Below are 18,913 nucleotides of genomic sequence, written 5' to 3'. Positions count from 1 at the left end.
TTACCCATCCTTGTATGAATATTGATAGGCCCAAGTGTTGACTAAACACGGTCGCATAAGCTGTTTTGGTTGGGAGCGGAGTGGTGTGCAGCACACTCAGCTGAATGTTTCATGACAGTGTGATCGTTTAGATGTAATTTGTCACTCAGCGGCAACAGAGGCCTGGAAAGAGATCAAGCAGTGAGGAGACACATTAAAGCTTGAACCCTTATGTGGAACCAGAGCAATTAGCTAGAGAAGAAAAATGATACATGGTGCATTTTCCCTAACTTGGGGAGCAAATTAGATTTAAAAAAATGACTAAGCCTATTAAAATGTTTCATTTCATGAAGAATACAGAATGAACAGAAATTTGATCACATAAATTTCTGCATACTTGCTAATTTTAAATAAAAACTTGTCAAGAAATTACCAAAAACTTACTGATCAGAGCAATACTGTTTTATTCTAGGCTGCAAACATGGTAATTTCTGCAACGGATAAATCCATGAACTGTTACTTGATTAATTAAACAACCAATCAAGCCATGACTCCGCTGTCATTTTCCCTCATTTTGCCGAATCACAGCACCACTCATCATTAAAGTTGGATCAGTGCAACAAGCGATTTCATCTTTTAAGGAGTAACAAAAAACAAACAAGAAAATAGAAATCAAACCATCACCTGCACTTCCTGTAGTGTATCGAAATCTGAAACAGAATGGCCTTTTTGCATCATATGAACTCTATCAAACATTATTTTAATATGTTAATGTTATACTTTATTGCTCCGACAAGGGAAATTGATCATTTTGCTGCCTAACTATGGCTGGTCTGGGATGAGCCAGCTGATAGCACAATGTCGCAAGCAGAGCAACGTTGCCCTGGGGCAGTGAGGTTAAGTGCCTTGCCCAAGGGCATGACCAGAAACACCCTGTCAGTCTTGGGATTTGAACCTACAACCTTCTGGTTGCTGGCAACAACCTTCTGGTCATTGCTTAACAACTACAGACCTGCATGGTTTCACACTCACACTGATGAGGCCTCCCTGGCTTTTAGTGTGACCAAACACTTTGTCCACAGTGCACTCCTTGAGAGGATAGACTCGCTGGCAGGAAAACTTGTTGCCGTTGGTCGGGTGCATGGAGCTGCACGGCTTAGCCTGGATCAAGATATCGGAGAACAGGAAGAACATCTTGGGTTTGGTTTCCGTGCCTTTAGGGGGCACTGTCTTCAGCCAGCCTTCACGAACATACCACCGATCTAGGCAAGAGAGAGAGGAGATAGAATTCAGACTACACAAATCTGTAGAAGTTATTCCTCTAATACTACAGAAAGAGATGCTATGTAACAGTAATAAAGCTTTAAAATTTGCCTGCTCTATCGACTCTCATACTGCAAACCCCCAAATACAGTCCTTTGTACAGTCCTCTAAAACCCTAATGCTGTAACGCTTCTACTGATTAAATTGACATCCAAAACATGGTTAGAGATGAATGTAATGCCAGGTGTTTAAGTCAGTACTCTAGAATAGTAGGGGCATTTGTAGAATCTTCTTGGTGACTGACTGGGAGGTATATGATGGCTACTAAATTAGATGCTGACATTTGGAAAGATAAGATGAATTTTCAGTCTTGCCACTGATTCCTTCATTGCCCTAGTGCACCTTGTGATTGCTGCTCCAGCGACAGCCATAGCGCAGGGTTCAAAATGGACACTCGGAGCAAAAGACAAGCTTTCTATGATTAGCAGTGGGGCCACGCTGGGGTCAAATTGCTTTTAAAATGCCACAGGTTTAATATGTGACAACAACGAGGACACAGCATGCGATACTCCCAGGTGGCATGTGCAGATTGGGTTTGATGCCTTCTGTAAATTGGTGAAATCCATTTAAACTAGGCAAACTCTACTTGCTCCAATTTGGTTTAACCCTTTAAAGTCAGTTACAGACCACAATAAACAGGAAATTAAACAAATTTGATATAAAGTATTGCAAACAGCTCATTATACCAAGCAGAATTTTGTTGAAAATGTGGATTCTTAACTTTGTCAAATTTTTGTTTGCAAGTACAAGAAGAGGCATATGTGCAGACTTTAGCTCTCTACATGTGATTCGATGTGTATGTATAGAGCAGCAAAACAAAAGTAATAACTCTCAACCTCTAAGGGTTAAATCAAGATGCTATGCCTGAACTCAGCCTCAATGCTTACAACACCACGAAGGGAATTCCAACAGGAAAGGCCCAACAAAGTACAGAACACAGTGAACAATAAAAGCATACGGATCCAGGGGTCTCTTCTTTTCTCCATATACACTAAAGCAGGTTGCACTAAACAAAGCAAATACATTTCTCTGTCATTCATGCCCTATTCTGTCTCTCCCTCGTCCCTTTTGTCCACCCTTTGGACTGACACGTTCAAGGAGGCTCTGTCTGCTCCATCAAGAGTACATGGTTCAAAGAGTAGGAACTTGGAGCTCCCCTCTCCGTGTCATATGCTTTCAACTCCCCCTGTCAAAGAGCACCTCTACCTAGCTACAAAGGCCCAGCAGTTTTCTGGGTGCTAAAGGTTGCACTACAAAGGCGCTGGGGTGCTCCTGATGTGACCAGGCCAAAGACCAGGAGACACATGAAAGCCTGTCTCTGTATGAGGGGGACTGGATGACACCGAGCATGATCATTGTTAATTTGAAGAGGAAACTTTGTTTGATAGGTTATACTTTCATGTCAGGAATCTACAAAGCCTTCAGCGGAAAAGCTTTTCAAAGCCCTCAAGCTCGCTCTTAAGTTGCACTGAAATTTCTCCCACTAAAACATACACTCAAAATTACAAGGTGCATTGGGCTTATGGGGGTAAGAAAGACTGTCATGAGGTATCCTGATGTAGGAGAGGTAAGAGGGTATAGAGGGTAAAAGGTTAACCAACATCTCTTTTCTTCTCTCTAATGATAGTGTACGATATGACAAAGATGTGACATTCTATATAAAGAAGCTTTCACAATCCACCATAGTGAGGTTTCCATCCATGTATTGTAATGCATATGGTACCTGTGGCCTGACAAAGAAATTGAACCATACATTTTTTCATCAGTAAGAAACAAATAACAGGCTTATCGACAGACATCGTATGCTGAAATTGATTAATGGACATTTCCTGAGCTTTGTTGTTGCCAGTGTGAAATCTAGCCATTAAATTAAACAAAACACCAATGAGAAAGAAAGCTGCTCAACATTAAAGATTCTGCTGTCAACTTGCTCCATTATCTTAGAAGTTTTTACAGATCTGACCCATGAAACCTCAAATAACTATTTGCATGCTTAATGGGTTAACTGTATCATGAAATAGTTCTTCATACTTACGGGGGATGTGTAAAAAATAAACTACTTCATCAGAAGCAATGTCAAAATCCATTAACAGAATAAGAAGAATAGTAGAATAAGATAAATGTCAAAATGGGCTGACATCCAGTTGTCTACTATATAACTATAATACTATATAATCTACTGACTGCAGTTTATGTATTTATTCTAAATAAGTCAAAGAGCTGATAGAAACTGGCTGTTGTTGTTTTCCAACTCTCAGTAACTGATCATTTTTATGATGCATGCACATGTTAAGTATCCTAGACGTACAAGGATGCATATTGTGACATATCGTACCTTTCATAGGACGTGAAAACAATGATGGATCCACTTCAGTACGTGAAATCAATCACCAGCCTTCAAGAACTTCATTTACATATCATTTACAGGAAGCACACACTAATTCATTAAGATATTTTGTCTGGGAGTTAATAAAACAACATAAGACAGTGGCTTGTGAGTGTATAAGTCCGAAGTTAAGCAGTGGGTGGACTGCACCTCCTACTAAACAAACTTCAAAGTGTCAAAATTAAGATGACTGGAAAGATTAAAATGTGAAACAAATAAAACAGCTTTATTAGAACACTAAGATGACGTGATTATGTAGAGTGATTATTTTCCTAACATATAACTGTCGATAGCAATATGCTTGCAAAATAAGTGCATTTACAGTTGTATTTAAATAAATCTGTATTATTATCTACTATTATTCATTTTTCTGGTATTATGGATGATATAGTTTGGTTAGTTTGGTTATCACGCTCAAATTCACATACACTCCTGCCAGATGCAATTTTGTTCATATATGCCAAAAATTTGTGTGCAGTCATTTTATGTTTTAACTGTACGCAGCTTTGTTGAAGGAGGACCAATGTGTAGGACAGAATAATGAAGTGTAGCATCTCTCGCTCTCTTCTTTCAATGTGGAAAATGGGGAGGTGAGCTGGGGCCTGCGGACGGCAGTGGTGGCGGCAGAGGCCCCACTCAGGAGTCCCAGGAAACAGACAGACTGTCTGGCATATCGATGTCCCATTGATTCGGGCTTTGCGTCTAAGAATCACTCTCACCCTTATCTCCATGCTCGCCACTTAATATTGTTGAGGGGCTCCAATGCCTCTCACCAAGCATCAGTCTCCCATAGCCACTTCAGAGCTAATGTTGGAGAAGGTGCATACACTTGGGTAGGGTTCAGTTATCTGAAGAAGAAAGAAGAAAGAGCAGGCAGGAAAGCTGGAGAGAGAAGCCATATCAGACAAGAGCACGAGGTCCAGCAGAAATCCATGGGCCTGAAAATCCAGCATAAGAAGGAGGGCCTTTCTTTACACTTCCTACATTCGGCTCAGCGTGAAATGAGACTATTGCTCGTTGGGTATTCATCACCAGCCTCAAACCACCTTTGTGCACACACACACACACACACACACACACACACACACACACACACACACACACACACACACACACACACACTCCCTTTTTTTTTCACAGCTTGCTTTTCATCTGCCGGTCCACGAGATGAGGAGATGCGCTAATTGGTCCTGGGGGAGATTGGCAGGCCAAGGCATTCACGACAAGGCCCTCACTCTCTCTTTCTCTTTCTCCCTCTTTCTCTAGCTGTCTCTCTTTTGTTACACATGGGCATTCTCCCCCGGGACAAACAACAGAGAAGAAAGGACCTCCACTCCACAAGTAGCAAAAGAGAAGAGAAGATGGAGAGAACCAACGGAGGGCAGGCTCCGCCTTTCCAATTAGTGCCAAGAGTTGGCCGATACGTTCGTTTAATTCTTGTCTAACACTGAGATTATGCCACGCAAACTCATCTTGCGTCACTTTCATTGATTATGGAGAAATGGAGAGTGCTGTGTTTCAACTTACCTCATTCCATCCCTTATTTACTTCCCCCTCTCTCTCTATGAGAGAGAGAGACCAAGAGAGAGAGTTAGATGAAAGGAATAGAAGATCACAGACTCTAACCTGGAGCCAGCAGCCTGGTCTTTCGGCCCTTGAGCAGTTTCTGGACTCTGCGCAGCTGCAGGTGGTTCTCATGGCTGCGGGCGTTGTCCTGGATCCGCTGGGCGACCTCAGAGACAGCCTTCACAGCCCCTGCAGCAGCATGACACACAGCACAGCACAGATGAAACGCCTCTCCAAACCACCCAGTATACACTAGGAACTTTGAGATATACAGACAAATGTGAATTGTTTCCTCACAGCATCAGTGAGATTAGTGAAATATATACAACAAAGCCTTTAAATATTTAGACAGTTTGTGTTGTTTTAGCTCTGTGCTCTACCTCACTGGATTTGCAACAGATACAATGACAATGAAGATACAATTGCAGATATTTACAGCAAATACATATCAGCACAACCCAGCAGAAATACTAAACTATACTGAAGTCAGAGACCAATCTTCATGTATTCAATCTGGCCTTTAAGCACAAGTTGTTCGTTTATAGAAGGTATTTCTGAAAGATCGCTATTAAAAAAAAGTTTCCAAAACTGAAGTTTAAAAGGTTATTAAAAGATTTTGAGAAAAAAGGACTAATATCAACTGTGTAAGACTTTGTAGACCTTCAAAGAGTCCAGACTTCAACATCCCTGAATGTGTTTGAGGTTATGTGGACTGTGAGAAGAAGAAAATGACACTATTTCTTAAGACTGAAAATTAGACTCCTTTGAAAAACTAAAAGTAAGTCATGCTGGGGTTCTGTGGTGTTTTTTTCCCTAATGCTGAAAAATTTCAGCCATTTTGTGTGTAAATTAAATAAATGAAGAGTGGTCTCTTGCCTTTTGCACAGCACTGTAAAAGGCCTTCTTTCACAGAGTCCTACCAAAAGTAGTCAGACACCTGGTTGTTCGGTTGTTTATTCGCTGCATGAGTGTCACAGTATCACTATTTCATGGTCAAGAGACCAAACAAACTGTCTGCAGTTGAATCTGTTGCATTTCCTGCTCTTTCACAACATGATGACCAAAGAAGCACTGATGCTATTATCTATTGAAAAATTAGAATAAACTAAAGATGTCAGAGCACAACAAGAATAACCAGTATCCATATATTAGAGATTTACTCAAAGCCAAAAACAATTCATTGGTACATTGTTAAGAAGCAAGAACACACTGGTAAGTTTAACAACAGCAAACGACCTGGTCTACACTTGCAAATGAAACAACACTTTCAAACAGGAAATAAATCCCTTTTTTAAACTCTAAACTAGAAGAGAACAATTTTAAGAAATATAAAGATATGTCAAAGGAAACCATTAAAAAAAGAAATATACTAGTATAACCTGAGAGGGTTTGAAACAATGAAAAACAATGGTAAGCCTCAAGAACAGAAAGCATGTTATAGCTTGTTAAAATGTGCATAAAAAAAGCCTGTAGTTCTCAGCAGGAGAAGCTGAAGTTTAACATGAACCAAAGTGATGGAGCGAGAAAAAGCAGAGTGTGTCATGTCAGCTGGCTCACTTGTTAGCACTGCCAAGGGCAACCGCAAGATGAAATCTGGAGTGTAGAGAAGTATCTGCTCAGATTCAACCAAATTCTTCAAAATTCACTGGACTGCTCTTCACCTTACAGTTGCACAGTGACCTTGAATATATTACTGAATCAACTGCGAGGGGCTTTTCAGGGCCAAAACGTGGAATGTTCTTCAGTGGCTTCAAGTTAATCATCTCATCTGAGCACGCATGTCTCTTACTAAAGGGCAAAAACCCTCCAAACCAACAGATACTGAAAATGACTGCACAACAGATGTGGGGAAAAAAAAAAAAAAAGATCATGATCACTAGAGATAAAATCCAGCACTTATTGGTCAAAGAGCCAGATTATTAATTATTAATTTATTAATCATTAAGATTCACAACCAAAACCCAAACATGACATTTTTAAGAATATATTATTATATTTAAGATTATAATGTGTCTCCTTAACTTGGGAGCCCTTGTTTTTGAGTGTCACCTTGCCCCTTGGAACTGAGTTACGAGAGGTAGTGGTTGAAATCTTCCCCTTCGAAATGGAACACCGTCAAATAAAAAAAGAGCATTACTTCATTAGCTAGCTAACAGGCTACTAGTGGTGCTCTGTAGGCGGCCCTGCCAGTCTGCAGTGACTCAGCAACCTCACTGCTGTACTTTACCTAAAGTTAGAGCATCATATGCCTTAAAAGAGGCAAATGCATCAATTTTTTATTATTTCCCACCCTACGTCTTCAGTGGTATGAAGCTGAAGTCATCTAATCACCAGCTAGTCATTCAATTTTTCCTGTTCCACCTTAAAAGGGGAAGGAGTTACACTGAATGCATCAGTACAGCTGGACTATTTAAGGTGGAACAGGACATTTAGCTAGCAACCGAGATATCAGGACACTATTGGTGATTTTCATGCATGTTATGAAGGAAAGGAATCAATAATACATTGAGATAGCAAACTAAGATTACAATTGTCTGTCATTTTTAGCTGAGAAGATTCTCACATTTGTGGGTTCCTTGCTTGCGCAGCCATCTTGCCAGTTTTTCTTTTTTTTCAGAACACTCAGTTTGGACTGGGCTTCTGAAAAAAACTTCATTTGGAAGGCCATGTAGCCCCAACACTTCACCCTACCCCTCAATGGGACACCCTACCTCTAGACGTGAACACACAAAACAGAGGGCCAAGGGCTAAGAAATAGGAGTGAGGGGTGAAATGGGATTGGGCCTATGTGAACAAGGGTTGTGAATTCTTTGTTTACTTTTTTTAGGTAATCTGCTGGTGCATAGAGCCAAAACAACAGAGAATAATGGATATCCGGTTTCAAGGCACTTGCGTGTGTTTATCAGTGCACACATCATTCAGATCATGAGGTCTTACTTTAAAAAGAAGGATGTCAATGTAAAAGTGGATGGTCTTCTTGCTCCAGATTGCTAGCTAGCATGCGCTCCACTGCATTTATTTTCAAAAGTACTGGTTTTCAAAACTGTGCTGGTTAGTGAGCTGTTCATGAGGTGTAGAAAGAAACTTGACTTTTGTGGTGCTTAAAAATTGACATATATAATCTAAAACATGCACTCACTCGCTGACAAAATTTGACCAAAAAGCTGAGTTTACAATGACTTTTCTTCTACATTACTCATTTGTGATATGTCCAAACAGCCTCAGCAACCTGGTCTGGGTTGCCAGATTGGGCATGATTCTCCAGAACAGCATTTTAGGCTACCTGCTTTGACAAAAATTATTTATCAGCGCTGCTTTTCCATTACTTTATATTATTTAAAATTTAATTAATAAATAACTATTATTAACATAATGATAATAACACCTGTAATAATAATAAATAATGATGATAAAAAACTTTATTTAATCATTAAAATAAAACATCTCTGACTTTCCTAATTCTTATTGAATATGTAAATATTAAAGGAAGAAAAATGTGACTATTAATGTAGGTCATTGTAAAATGACTTTATTTAAAGCAATTTTGGAGCATTTCTACAGGTCTACTGATCATGGATTTTCACACAATGTAAAGAACAGCTGCTGAGCTCAAATGATGCAGTCAAAATCTGAAAAAAAAAAAAAAAAAATGGAGCCTCTGTCTGAACAGCAACAACATTCAAATCAATCAGACCAGTCCTACACAGATGCATAATGCCACCTGCCCGCATGTGATGTATGGACTGTATAACTGCACAAACCTTGAAGGTTTGTTTTAGGGACCCATCACCATGTTTGATTTTGCCATCAACCCCCTAGAGACAGATGACCCAGAGAGCGTGAATTAACACACTCAGACTCTACTGATTGAGCTGAACCTGCCGCAGTGCGGTGTGTGGATATGTCTGCATCTCCCTTAATTAGACAGAGTGCACACGCCCTGTTAAAGCCTGTTATTCCACCCTTAAAAAGCACAAGGTTGTAGACGAGACCAGGATTGCTCTGCTAATTGACAATAAGCCTTACTATAGACGAGCAAAATATCAGAATCAATGGAGTGTTCATTCGATCATCACTCAGTTACATTTGTGTACTTCACTACACCACCAGCTGCAGATGTTATCTGGTGTGAATGAAGTACTATTAAGCGATGAATTAGTTTGAGCGAACTGTGTATCACATGAACACCAAACTGTTGTACCACTGAACAATATACAGAGTGTTTTAATGATCTGAGTAAGTTTTCGGGTGAGCAGTGTATTATAACTAACTGAGCTTTAAACTCCACTCTCTGGTCTGCTTGCAGAGACAGTTGCAGCTCCGAATATGATGCTTGGGGCGGTTTCTCCATAATAAAATAATCGCAGCCTAATTGGGTCACTTATCTTCAGAGGAATTACACCAGAAACCAAAGACAGCGTATGTGTTTGCGGCCTTCGGAACATCTCCGCAGCCCCTTTTCGCTTTTACGAAAACCCGCTCTGTAATTGTGTTTCAACAGAGCCGTGCCTGACGCATTAATAATACAAACCATCTCATTTCACATTCTGCAGACACTTTCTCTCAATCTTTTTTTTTTTTTTTTTTAAATATTATCCATCGAGTTTGCTTAAATACAACTCAGTCGTAGGAGCTTGAGTGTTAACTTTTTTTTAATTAACCTTTGACAGCGCTGAAATGGTCAGGGGGAGGGTGACTAGGATGGTGGTTGGCTGAGAGGCATGCAGAAGTACGTAACGTGCTTTAAATATATGATGGACGGGGAGTGTGAAGTGTAGCAATTACCACAATTAAAGCTACGCCATTCCACACAGAACATTGAGAGGGAGGGGAGGAAAGAGGAAAAGAGTGAGCGTGAGGGAGGGAAAAAAATAATAAAAAATAAATCCTCCACAACAAGGGGAACTGGAAAACAACAAAGCCCTACTGTGATTCTCACTGCTAGTTTGCTTAATCAGATACAGCGTGATTTGTCTGGGGTTGTTTTTAAATAATTCCCTTTACAATATGCCCAGGCTGGGTGCGGAAACTTAAGAAAGGCGAGGGAGCTGGGAGAAAAAACAAAATAAAAAGTGGCTCTAATGAGAAGAGGAAGAGCTGGTGGAGGGGCAAATTTGGATATGTACCTTCATCTTAGAATCAGGGGCTGTTTTAATTTGTAAGCAAAAGCAGCATGCAACCAATGAGATTTTAATTGATACACATAAATAATTCCTTGTGTACACTGCCGCTTAAGTTGGATTTGCTGTTTATTTGACGATAGAAATTAGTCATTATCGAGGCTTCTGTTGACGTTGGAGATGTTATTTATTTATATTTCACACGCTTGATATCCTCTGATCTGGTCCCAATTAATTATGTCAAAATCCACACAGGGAATTTAGACTCACGTTAAGCTTTGCCGTACTTTCATCCTCGCCGAGCGTAGCAGCGCTGTGACAATAATCACAAATGAACGATGAAAGGAAAGCCCAAAGTTGCTCTGTTTGTCACCCTAACAAAGACAAGGGAAGCTCTTTTCCGTTGCCAGCTCAAAAAACTTCTTCAGAGGCAGATTTGTTTTGCCACCACACGTACCACTTTTGGCACCTTTTTTCTCCTCCAGCGGGCCAAGGTATCCTCGCTTACCTGGTGCAAAAGCACCCTGAGATCACACAAACACTGAGTGATCTTTTGAGGTTTCTATAAAGCTGACAAACTAGAATGGAAGGCAAATTTGACATGCATAACAAGTGTGGCTTTGGGTGAGTGTGAATCTACGGCTTGATACAGATCTTGACAATAAACAGATAATAATAAAAAAAAATCTAGGCTGGCTGAACCCATCAACGTTTTTTGTTACCGAACACTAACAGGATAAAGGAGCGTTTGTTGAGCTGCGAGACGGCGGAGGCTCTTACTTGAAAGCTGTTGAAACTCTGGGTTGTCTGGACTGGTGTTCTCTGTCAAGTCCCTCAAGAAATGCTTGTACCTGGGAGGAAAAAAAAAAAAATCCACAAATAAACAAGCTAAAATAACAATGTCTAAAAATACATCCTTTAAAAAAAAAAAAGCCAGTAAAGTTAGGGTGAAGAGGTCAGACAGGCGCCATCAGCACATGCTGAGATTATCCACGCTAAGAGATCGCTGGGTCACAACTGGTTTTCTTTTTTAGTGAAGAATAAAGAGATATTCAATTTACGCTTGCTACTCAATACGCAGCACAGAAGTGTTGCTTTACTCATCCGCATTGAACAGAGACCTGTTTCATGCCACTGTATGGCTACAGTTGACAGGGAGAAAAACAATAAGAAAGAAATACAGGAAAAGACAGACAGCAAGAGAAAGAGAATATATTTTCTGCCGTCCACTGCACATAAACAAGTGAATGAATTTGATGGGGTCAAGCTCCACATGTTCAGGAAAAATTAAATATTGATTATTGTGCTATCGCCGCCCTGTCCAGAGGCAGAAAAATGGTTATTAATGGCTGGCCAAATCAAGGGCTCCATTAAGGAAATGACCCCTATCACAAGATGAGGCCAAATTGAGAGGGAGAGAAATTTGGGGGCAATTCATTTCACTGTTTCAGAGGCACAGATAAAGACAGAGTGAGCCTTAATACCAGAGATTACAGCTCACTTAAATAGAACTCCAACATCAGAAGACATCAAAGGCCTCTCTCAATTGAGACAGCACTTAGAAAAGTTAGGCGCTGTGGCAATGTCAGCACTGACTGTTTGATTCTCCATAGACTTTGGCACTTTGATTTTCAAGAGATTTCAACTTAAGAGAAATGGGTCTTCAGCAATGCAGATGTGTGTTCTTCTATAGAAGCTTTGTAGATGCAGAAGTCAGCTGAAATAATAACTTTCAGGACAAGTAATTAACTTAATGACGTGTTTATGGAGCTCCATTAAATACCAAAAAAACAGTTGCGGGTAAAATGCACTCTCACCTCTCTCTTTAATTGGAGGGGGGTGATGAGAGAGAAATAACGGAGCCTGCCGCTCCCCGCGGCCATGTCGGAATAATGTAAACAACGGTGGCAGCCGCCACGACGCCATGTCACCCGTCAACCCGTGACGAGCACAGGGAGGGTGGGATGGAGGGGAGGGAGAGAGAAGCACACTTTAAACTCTGCTTCTGAAGAGCAGTTTTAGGAGGCTGAGACTTCAAGGCTCTAAAGAGTGAGAAGGAGTGAAGGAGAGAGAGCTTCTACAATAAGCCCTTCAAAATTCTCTCTCTCAAAGCACAAGGAGTTGAGCTGATATAGTCTGAGTGCCTACAGTTTCCTGCTGAAGTGAAGGGTGCATGTGTATTTATTCACAACAGTGACTGGAGGAAATGGATGTGCAAAGCTTTACACTTTTAAAGCCAGAGAGGCAAATTCCCACATTGTGCACACTCATTTATTGAGGTATTAATTCATGATTTTGCCGTCTGTATATTTGCTTTCCACAGACAGATTTGCCAAACCTCGCTTGAATTTCCAAACACCTTGACTAAAATCTAAGAAACAGATTTCCTTTACTTAAAAAAAAAAAAAAAAGAAGAAGAGATTGAGGGAAAAAATGATGCGAGTGGCATCTGTTAAGATGTAGTAAAACATCTCACAACTGAGATGAACCAGAGCAACTACCTGCAGAGTAAAACTAGGAGCATTATGTTCCAAGCCTAGACTGTGGTACTTTCTGGCTGTTGGGATGGGATATACCTGTCTATACCCAACACCCAAATAATCATTTAAATGTTTCTAGGGAATTAATGTATTAATTACTGTGTGCCAGGTTATGTACACTTATAAATGCATTCTGGCCTAAACAGCATACGTCTTATTTAGAGGAGGAAATCACTAGCATCACAGTATGATATGATTGAGCCACAATATGATTACATTGTGATTTACTGAGACAAATCAGAAAGAACTAAAGAGTAAACAAAGCAAAATCTTTTTTAAAAATATTTAATAGGTTTGTTGCAATTCACATGTTAATATTTTTTGATAGAGTTTTAAATATGAAATGTGAAACAAATAGTTAGATTTTAGGCTATAATGTGTGTGATAATGGGAATAGCATATTTTGCTTTATGTAAAGCAATCCATGATACTACTAAAAGTAATAACCATGAACCTTTAATAAAATAAAATAAAAAACCTCCACCAGGCAGCTCCTGGAAAAAACTGGTCTGGTTAGTCCAACATGGATGGTTTATTAGCCAAGCTGTTCAAAATGGCAAAAATTTGTAGCACATACTAATTAACATTGCCATAAAAAGGCACAAAGAATCTAAAATTACAGCCAACCTATACTAGCTTGTTTGCTAGTACAGCTACTTTCATTATTCTAAATTCGGCCAATGTTCAATACTTTAGCCGCATGTCTAAATTAATACTACACCTTACAGTATCATATAGTTACAAAGAGAATTTAAAGTTATTACCATGGTAAAAAAAAATTGCTAGGTACTCCATCTCCATGTAGGTGCATTTTTCCCTCTAACTTCATTTGACTTGCAATGTGTGCTTGGAAATACTGAAAATCTACAGTGAAATGCAGAAATATGAAAACTCTGTTTAAATTATATGGTGGAATAAACTGTAAAAAGTACTGAAACAGGTTAAATAAAAGTGTTTCACCAGACAGACAACTAGAAAACTTCAAAACTCTACTGTTATTAACCACTACACCATTCAACCATTCCCAACAATAACAACTGAAGAAGAAAAAAAGAACCCTTCAAATGGGGTGTAAAGTAGCACGTCGTTGGGCTTCCTCTGACAATGGCAGCAGTTATAATGGCTAGAAAGTGGTATAGTTCTCAAAAAGAATAACAAAATTTCCCAGAGTTTGCACAGAGACTCCTATGGCCTTGACTACTGGTATTAACAGTTACAGTCCTTGTTACTGTTCCCAGCATTACATTTCTTGGGAACAAAGTTGAACTACACCTCTATAGAAAGCTTTAGTGAGAAAACTTTATTTATTGCCTCCACCACCTCTGCATCATCTAACTTCTGTTCTTTGTCCTGAGCTTGTTGACAGCTCTGTTATTTCAGTGCACCTTTTAAACTCTTCATCTTACAAGCAATTTAACAAATTTAGAGATCAGTCAAGTAGGTAGGTCCTTGGCAACTGGAAGAACACCATGGTGGATTGGGCAAAATATAGATATTTGCCAGAATACAGTCACTACAGTTTTTGTAAATATACACATGATATTTTCTTCAGTGTGATTTCAGTTTTCAATCGTCTTTGTTATGGTTTCACTGTCTACTTTGTATTTTTTTTCCTCTTCTGTCTCAGTCCCCCCCCCCCCCCCGCTTCTTCTTAATGTTTTACTCGTGTTTGTATGAGTTGTATTGTTACCACACTATTTTTGTTATGTATGATATGTCTACTGGAACCCAGGAAGAATAGCGGCCATCACAAAAGCAGCTAATGGGCATCCTAAAAATAAACAAAATAAACAAAAAAAATGTACAAATAATGGGTGGTCCTATACGCAGTTCAGATAATTACCTACAGCCTTAGTAAACTGTATGGCAATTTCAGATCATTGTGAGCATCCACATCGAGAAACATCTTGTGCTGCTTCTCCTCATGCATGTACATCTGCCTTGGAGTATGAAAGGAAAGAGTGGAGCGTGAAGAATCCATGTATTTTCTAAGCAATGACATAAACGTTAATAGGGCTTGAAGTGTGACCTGAGGTACACCCAAACAAGAAGTGATGGGAATTTATGGCCTAGGCAAAGACCACCCTTTTCTCATATTACTGAAAAGTCAATATGGGACTTGACACACAGTGTCAGTGAGCTGTAGTCCACTGGAGAAGAGGACAGGAGGTCACCCACCAGGAGAAGACCTCTGCTGCCATCTAAAAAGTAGTTTTGCTAAGCGGTCACTCTCTTAATCTATCCATTCGGGTTGGGGGGGGTGACCTTGGAGCGCATTGACAACTGACATTGATTTCCGCTGCAAGTGTCTCTCTCTCTCTCTCTGTCTTTCTAGTCTCTCTCTCTCTCTCCATCAGATGGAGACAGGAACAGTCCTCCTCCATTTGCAGTCTGAGATGGCCTCAGCAGACACACAGGTGCCAAGGCAGCTTTTAAAGAGACATGCAAAAATGCCACAACCCACAGACTTCACTAACTATGGAAGTAGACACAGGATGGGAAGAGTGATGCTGTCTGGTAAGCTGACAAGTATAAGCTTGAGAAAAGTTGGTGCATGTCATCAGATGCCTTTTCTTAGCTCACTTTTGAGTCATGGAACATTCTTCATGCCATGATCCCTTTACAGTAGATTATTAAGTTGACAGAACATAGAACAAAGCCTTCTGCAGGCCTACAAACAGTCTAAATGAACCTTAACAGAACAGGCAAGTCTTTCTGAATGCGAGGGGGGCGAAGAGGGAGAAATGCTGTATTACTCATTAGGAATCAAAGGAAAACCAAACAAGACCCAATTAAGCCTCCGTCTATTAAGAGGCACTTAAAAAAGAGAAATAATCTTACTTCTTTTTCTTCTTGTCTCATGTTGTAGTAACAAACACATTACAGGCATTATCAGCCACGAATGCCCTTATTAGGGTTTGGTTGTGGGGGGGTGATGTGGAGGAAATCTAATTAAAGTAGCAGCGTAACAAAAAAGGGAACGGCCTAATGAGCATTATTAAAGCACATTCCAAATAATGTAGATGGAACTTGCTCGTTTAGCCACCCTGTCCCACTCATTAGCACCAAAGCAAAGAGAAGATAACGAGACAATAACATAATCTGAGCCATATTTATAACAGTTCAGATATTCTAATGAAGAGGCACGCTGTGTTAGAAAGCACGGCTGGCCTAGTTACCACCACAGACGCCCGCCACACTAATGCCTTTGTAATATGCAGATGAAATGAGCTTCATGTTTTTATTCCCCCTCATCTTTTCCCCCACCACCACCCCCCCCCGCTCGCCCGCCTGCCCCCAGCAGACATGGGTCATTCTGTACTTACACACACGTCAGTGCAGAAGAAGAGAGAGGAAATATCTGTCTAATTATTTTCCTTTAAATACGTGCATTAAGGATTAAAATTCCTAATTAAGAGACAACAGAAACTGTCAGGCTCCTGCATGGGTTATTGAGCACGGCATAGGCGGTTGCATAATTACTCCATTTTAATAGCTTCCCGAGTATGAGCAATACACTTTGAGGCAGTGAAAGACAGCGCATGCCTTGCGACTGCACTTGCCGAACTATAGCAATTAAACAGGAATCGGAAAGGAAAACAAAATGTGCATTGTCCGACTTAAAACGGACAGCTTGTACGTTCTCTGGGATGGGAAATGCGTGGCCTAGTTTGGCTCTTTCTTTTCAGTATGGATGGCCTCTCTGGAGTCTTTAAAAAGACAACAACAACAAAAAAAAGGAACTTTGTAAAGTACTCGAGGAATATAAGCTTTGCAAAACAGACTGTGTGGGTATGTATAGTCTAAGCCTGAGGTAAACCTTAGTATATCCTCAAGAATGTGTTATTTTCCCCCTTCAGCTACATCTTTCATCCAAAGGATTTTTAACGAAAAACGTTTTTTTTAACACTTTAAAATGTTTGGCTAAAACATTTTTATAGAAGCAAAAACTGTTAGTAACGTTTTATGAATGTCATGTATGAATACATGAAACTAAATTCCACTTGAGTTGCATAATGTAAAGAGTCCTGCAACTCATCTTAAATTCAGCCGCAACAGTTGCAAGCATCTCAACGTCGCAGAACAAGTTTCATGAAACAGCCATCAAAATACCAAGACCACATCATGTGATTACAAAGAAGTACCTATTTTCTAACCACTGTTCTCACCAGTTCAGTGGTCAAGAAGTCAAAACTGCTGTCTGGAGTTTCCAGCAAAAGCCTTAACAAGCTTCAATTAGTCCAGAATGTGCAGACAGAGTCCTCACAAGAACTAGAAAGTTTGACCACAACAGCCCAGTGTTATCAACACACTAGTTGCCAGTTAAATTAAGCATTAGGTAAAAAATTCTGCTACTGACAAAAAAAAAAAAAAAAAAAAAAAAAAAAATCTTTAAATAGCCTCGCTCCTCAGTACCTGAGTGACCTTCTCTCTTATTATGAACCGTTATGCCTACTTATGTCACTTAGGTGCTGGCTTACTATCAGTACCTAGAATTAATAAGGTAAGATCAGCCTTTTCAAACAAATCCCCAGCTTTGCAGTAACCTTCCAGTCAGTGTTCAGGACTCGGCCTCAGTTTTTAAGACTAGTTTAGTTCAAGCTTTAGGTAATTAGTTTTGATGTTAGATAAAAGGTGGAGAACTGGGGTTTATTGACACAGAGTATTACGGTAAACTGAGAATGTTGGTGCTGTCGTCCAGCTGTCTTTGCTACCTTCTGGCTCTCCCTTTAGTTAGGCTGTAATAGCTGGGTCTGCTGGAGTCAGATGCACTTTGTCAACACTATACACTGTTCTCTGGTCACCCCAAACAGATCACACTGTCTGTATGTGTATTTGTCAAGCTGAACAAACATTCATCCTGTGCAGACCGATACTGTTGCTTCATCTGCCTTGATCGGGAGCACCTTCCCGCTTTCCTTTGGGACCAGTTTGACCAGAATGAAGCTTCCTGCAGCACAAAGCTGTGGGGAAAGCTTCATCTGCCCCACCCATCCTCCTGATGATACTGCTGCTGTACAGACTCAAACTATTTAATCAATCATAGGCACTGTTTTTCCTGCCTCAGAAAACTTTGAGCACTTCTCATATCCATACTAATAGATCGCTGTTGTTGGAAGAAAACCTTGTATCTCTAAAATAGTAACTTTACAGGGGAAGAAAAAAAACTTACATTACTTTTAATGTAAGTCAATGGAACCAGACTCATGAAATTTACACATAATGTAAAGGGTAGCATGCATTTTTAAATCATACAAAATGTAAAATGACAAAAATGGAGATACAAGGTTTTCAAACAAAAGTTTGAGACACTCTTCATCAAAGTTGCTGTGCTTCTGAGAGAGAATAAGTGACATGATAACTGTAATCGCCACCTAAATGTTAAATTTCCAAGTGTTTAAACATAAAACAGATAAAAATTTCAAATATACAGCACAAACTCTGGATAGAAAGACAATAACAGATATAAGGAAATAGAGAAAAAGAACAGCAATGATAACTACAAAAAAAAAAAAAAAAAAAAAAAAACATATGAAGATGATTAAAATTACTCAACTAAATTACCCCTCATGGATGATTTTGTAGCGAGAACAATACAACACATAAAATATATGAGCTGCAGATGTGGCAGATGCTAAAATCTAGCAGAGTAACTGAATGTTTTGCAGGCAACTTTGTTTTTGAACTGCTTTGTGTAATTAGGTTGCAGGCCTATCACAACATGCAATTAGCTGCATGAAAGTTTTGAAAGTTATGAAAGCCGGCCAAATGCTGTCACTTTTCACTTTTAAAGAGTAAGATGTCCAGAAAAGCCTTTGTTAATAGAAAGTGATTAAACTGCTCCATAGGGCAGATGGAAAACAAGTCAAACAAAAAAAATACAAATGGAAACATGTCAAACAAACCATCTTAACTGATAAACCAATATTTACACAACAATATTTTTTTTGCTGGAAATTATGTGCTCACGTAAAGCATATTTATGAAGCCGGCTGTGG

At 39.7% G+C, this 18,913-nt stretch overlaps 1 protein-coding gene across 1 annotated transcript in view; it reads right to left on the bottom strand.

Moving 5' to 3' along the window:
• The window catches only part of arhgef39 (Rho guanine nucleotide exchange factor (GEF) 39), a 52,027-nt gene that overhangs the window by 9,589 nt on the left and 23,525 nt on the right, over positions 1-18,913 (bottom strand). Inside the window, exons 6-8 of the mRNA XM_017695773.1 lie at positions 11,155-11,225; positions 5,315-5,443; positions 1,012-1,241 (exon numbers count right to left, since the gene is read on the bottom strand). Coding sequence (XP_017551262.1) covers positions 1,012-1,241; positions 5,315-5,443; positions 11,155-11,225 — 430 coding nt within the window. The remainder of the gene's footprint in view (positions 1-1,011; positions 1,242-5,314; positions 5,444-11,154; positions 11,226-18,913) is intronic.

The sequence above is a fragment of the Pygocentrus nattereri genome, chromosome 1 (assembly GCF_015220715.1).
Source record: "Pygocentrus nattereri isolate fPygNat1 chromosome 1, fPygNat1.pri, whole genome shotgun sequence".
Taxonomy (NCBI): domain Eukaryota; kingdom Metazoa; phylum Chordata; class Actinopteri; order Characiformes; family Serrasalmidae; genus Pygocentrus; species Pygocentrus nattereri.
The sequence above is the reverse complement of the archived record's forward strand: the minus strand, read 5'-3'. Positions and strand labels throughout refer to the sequence as shown.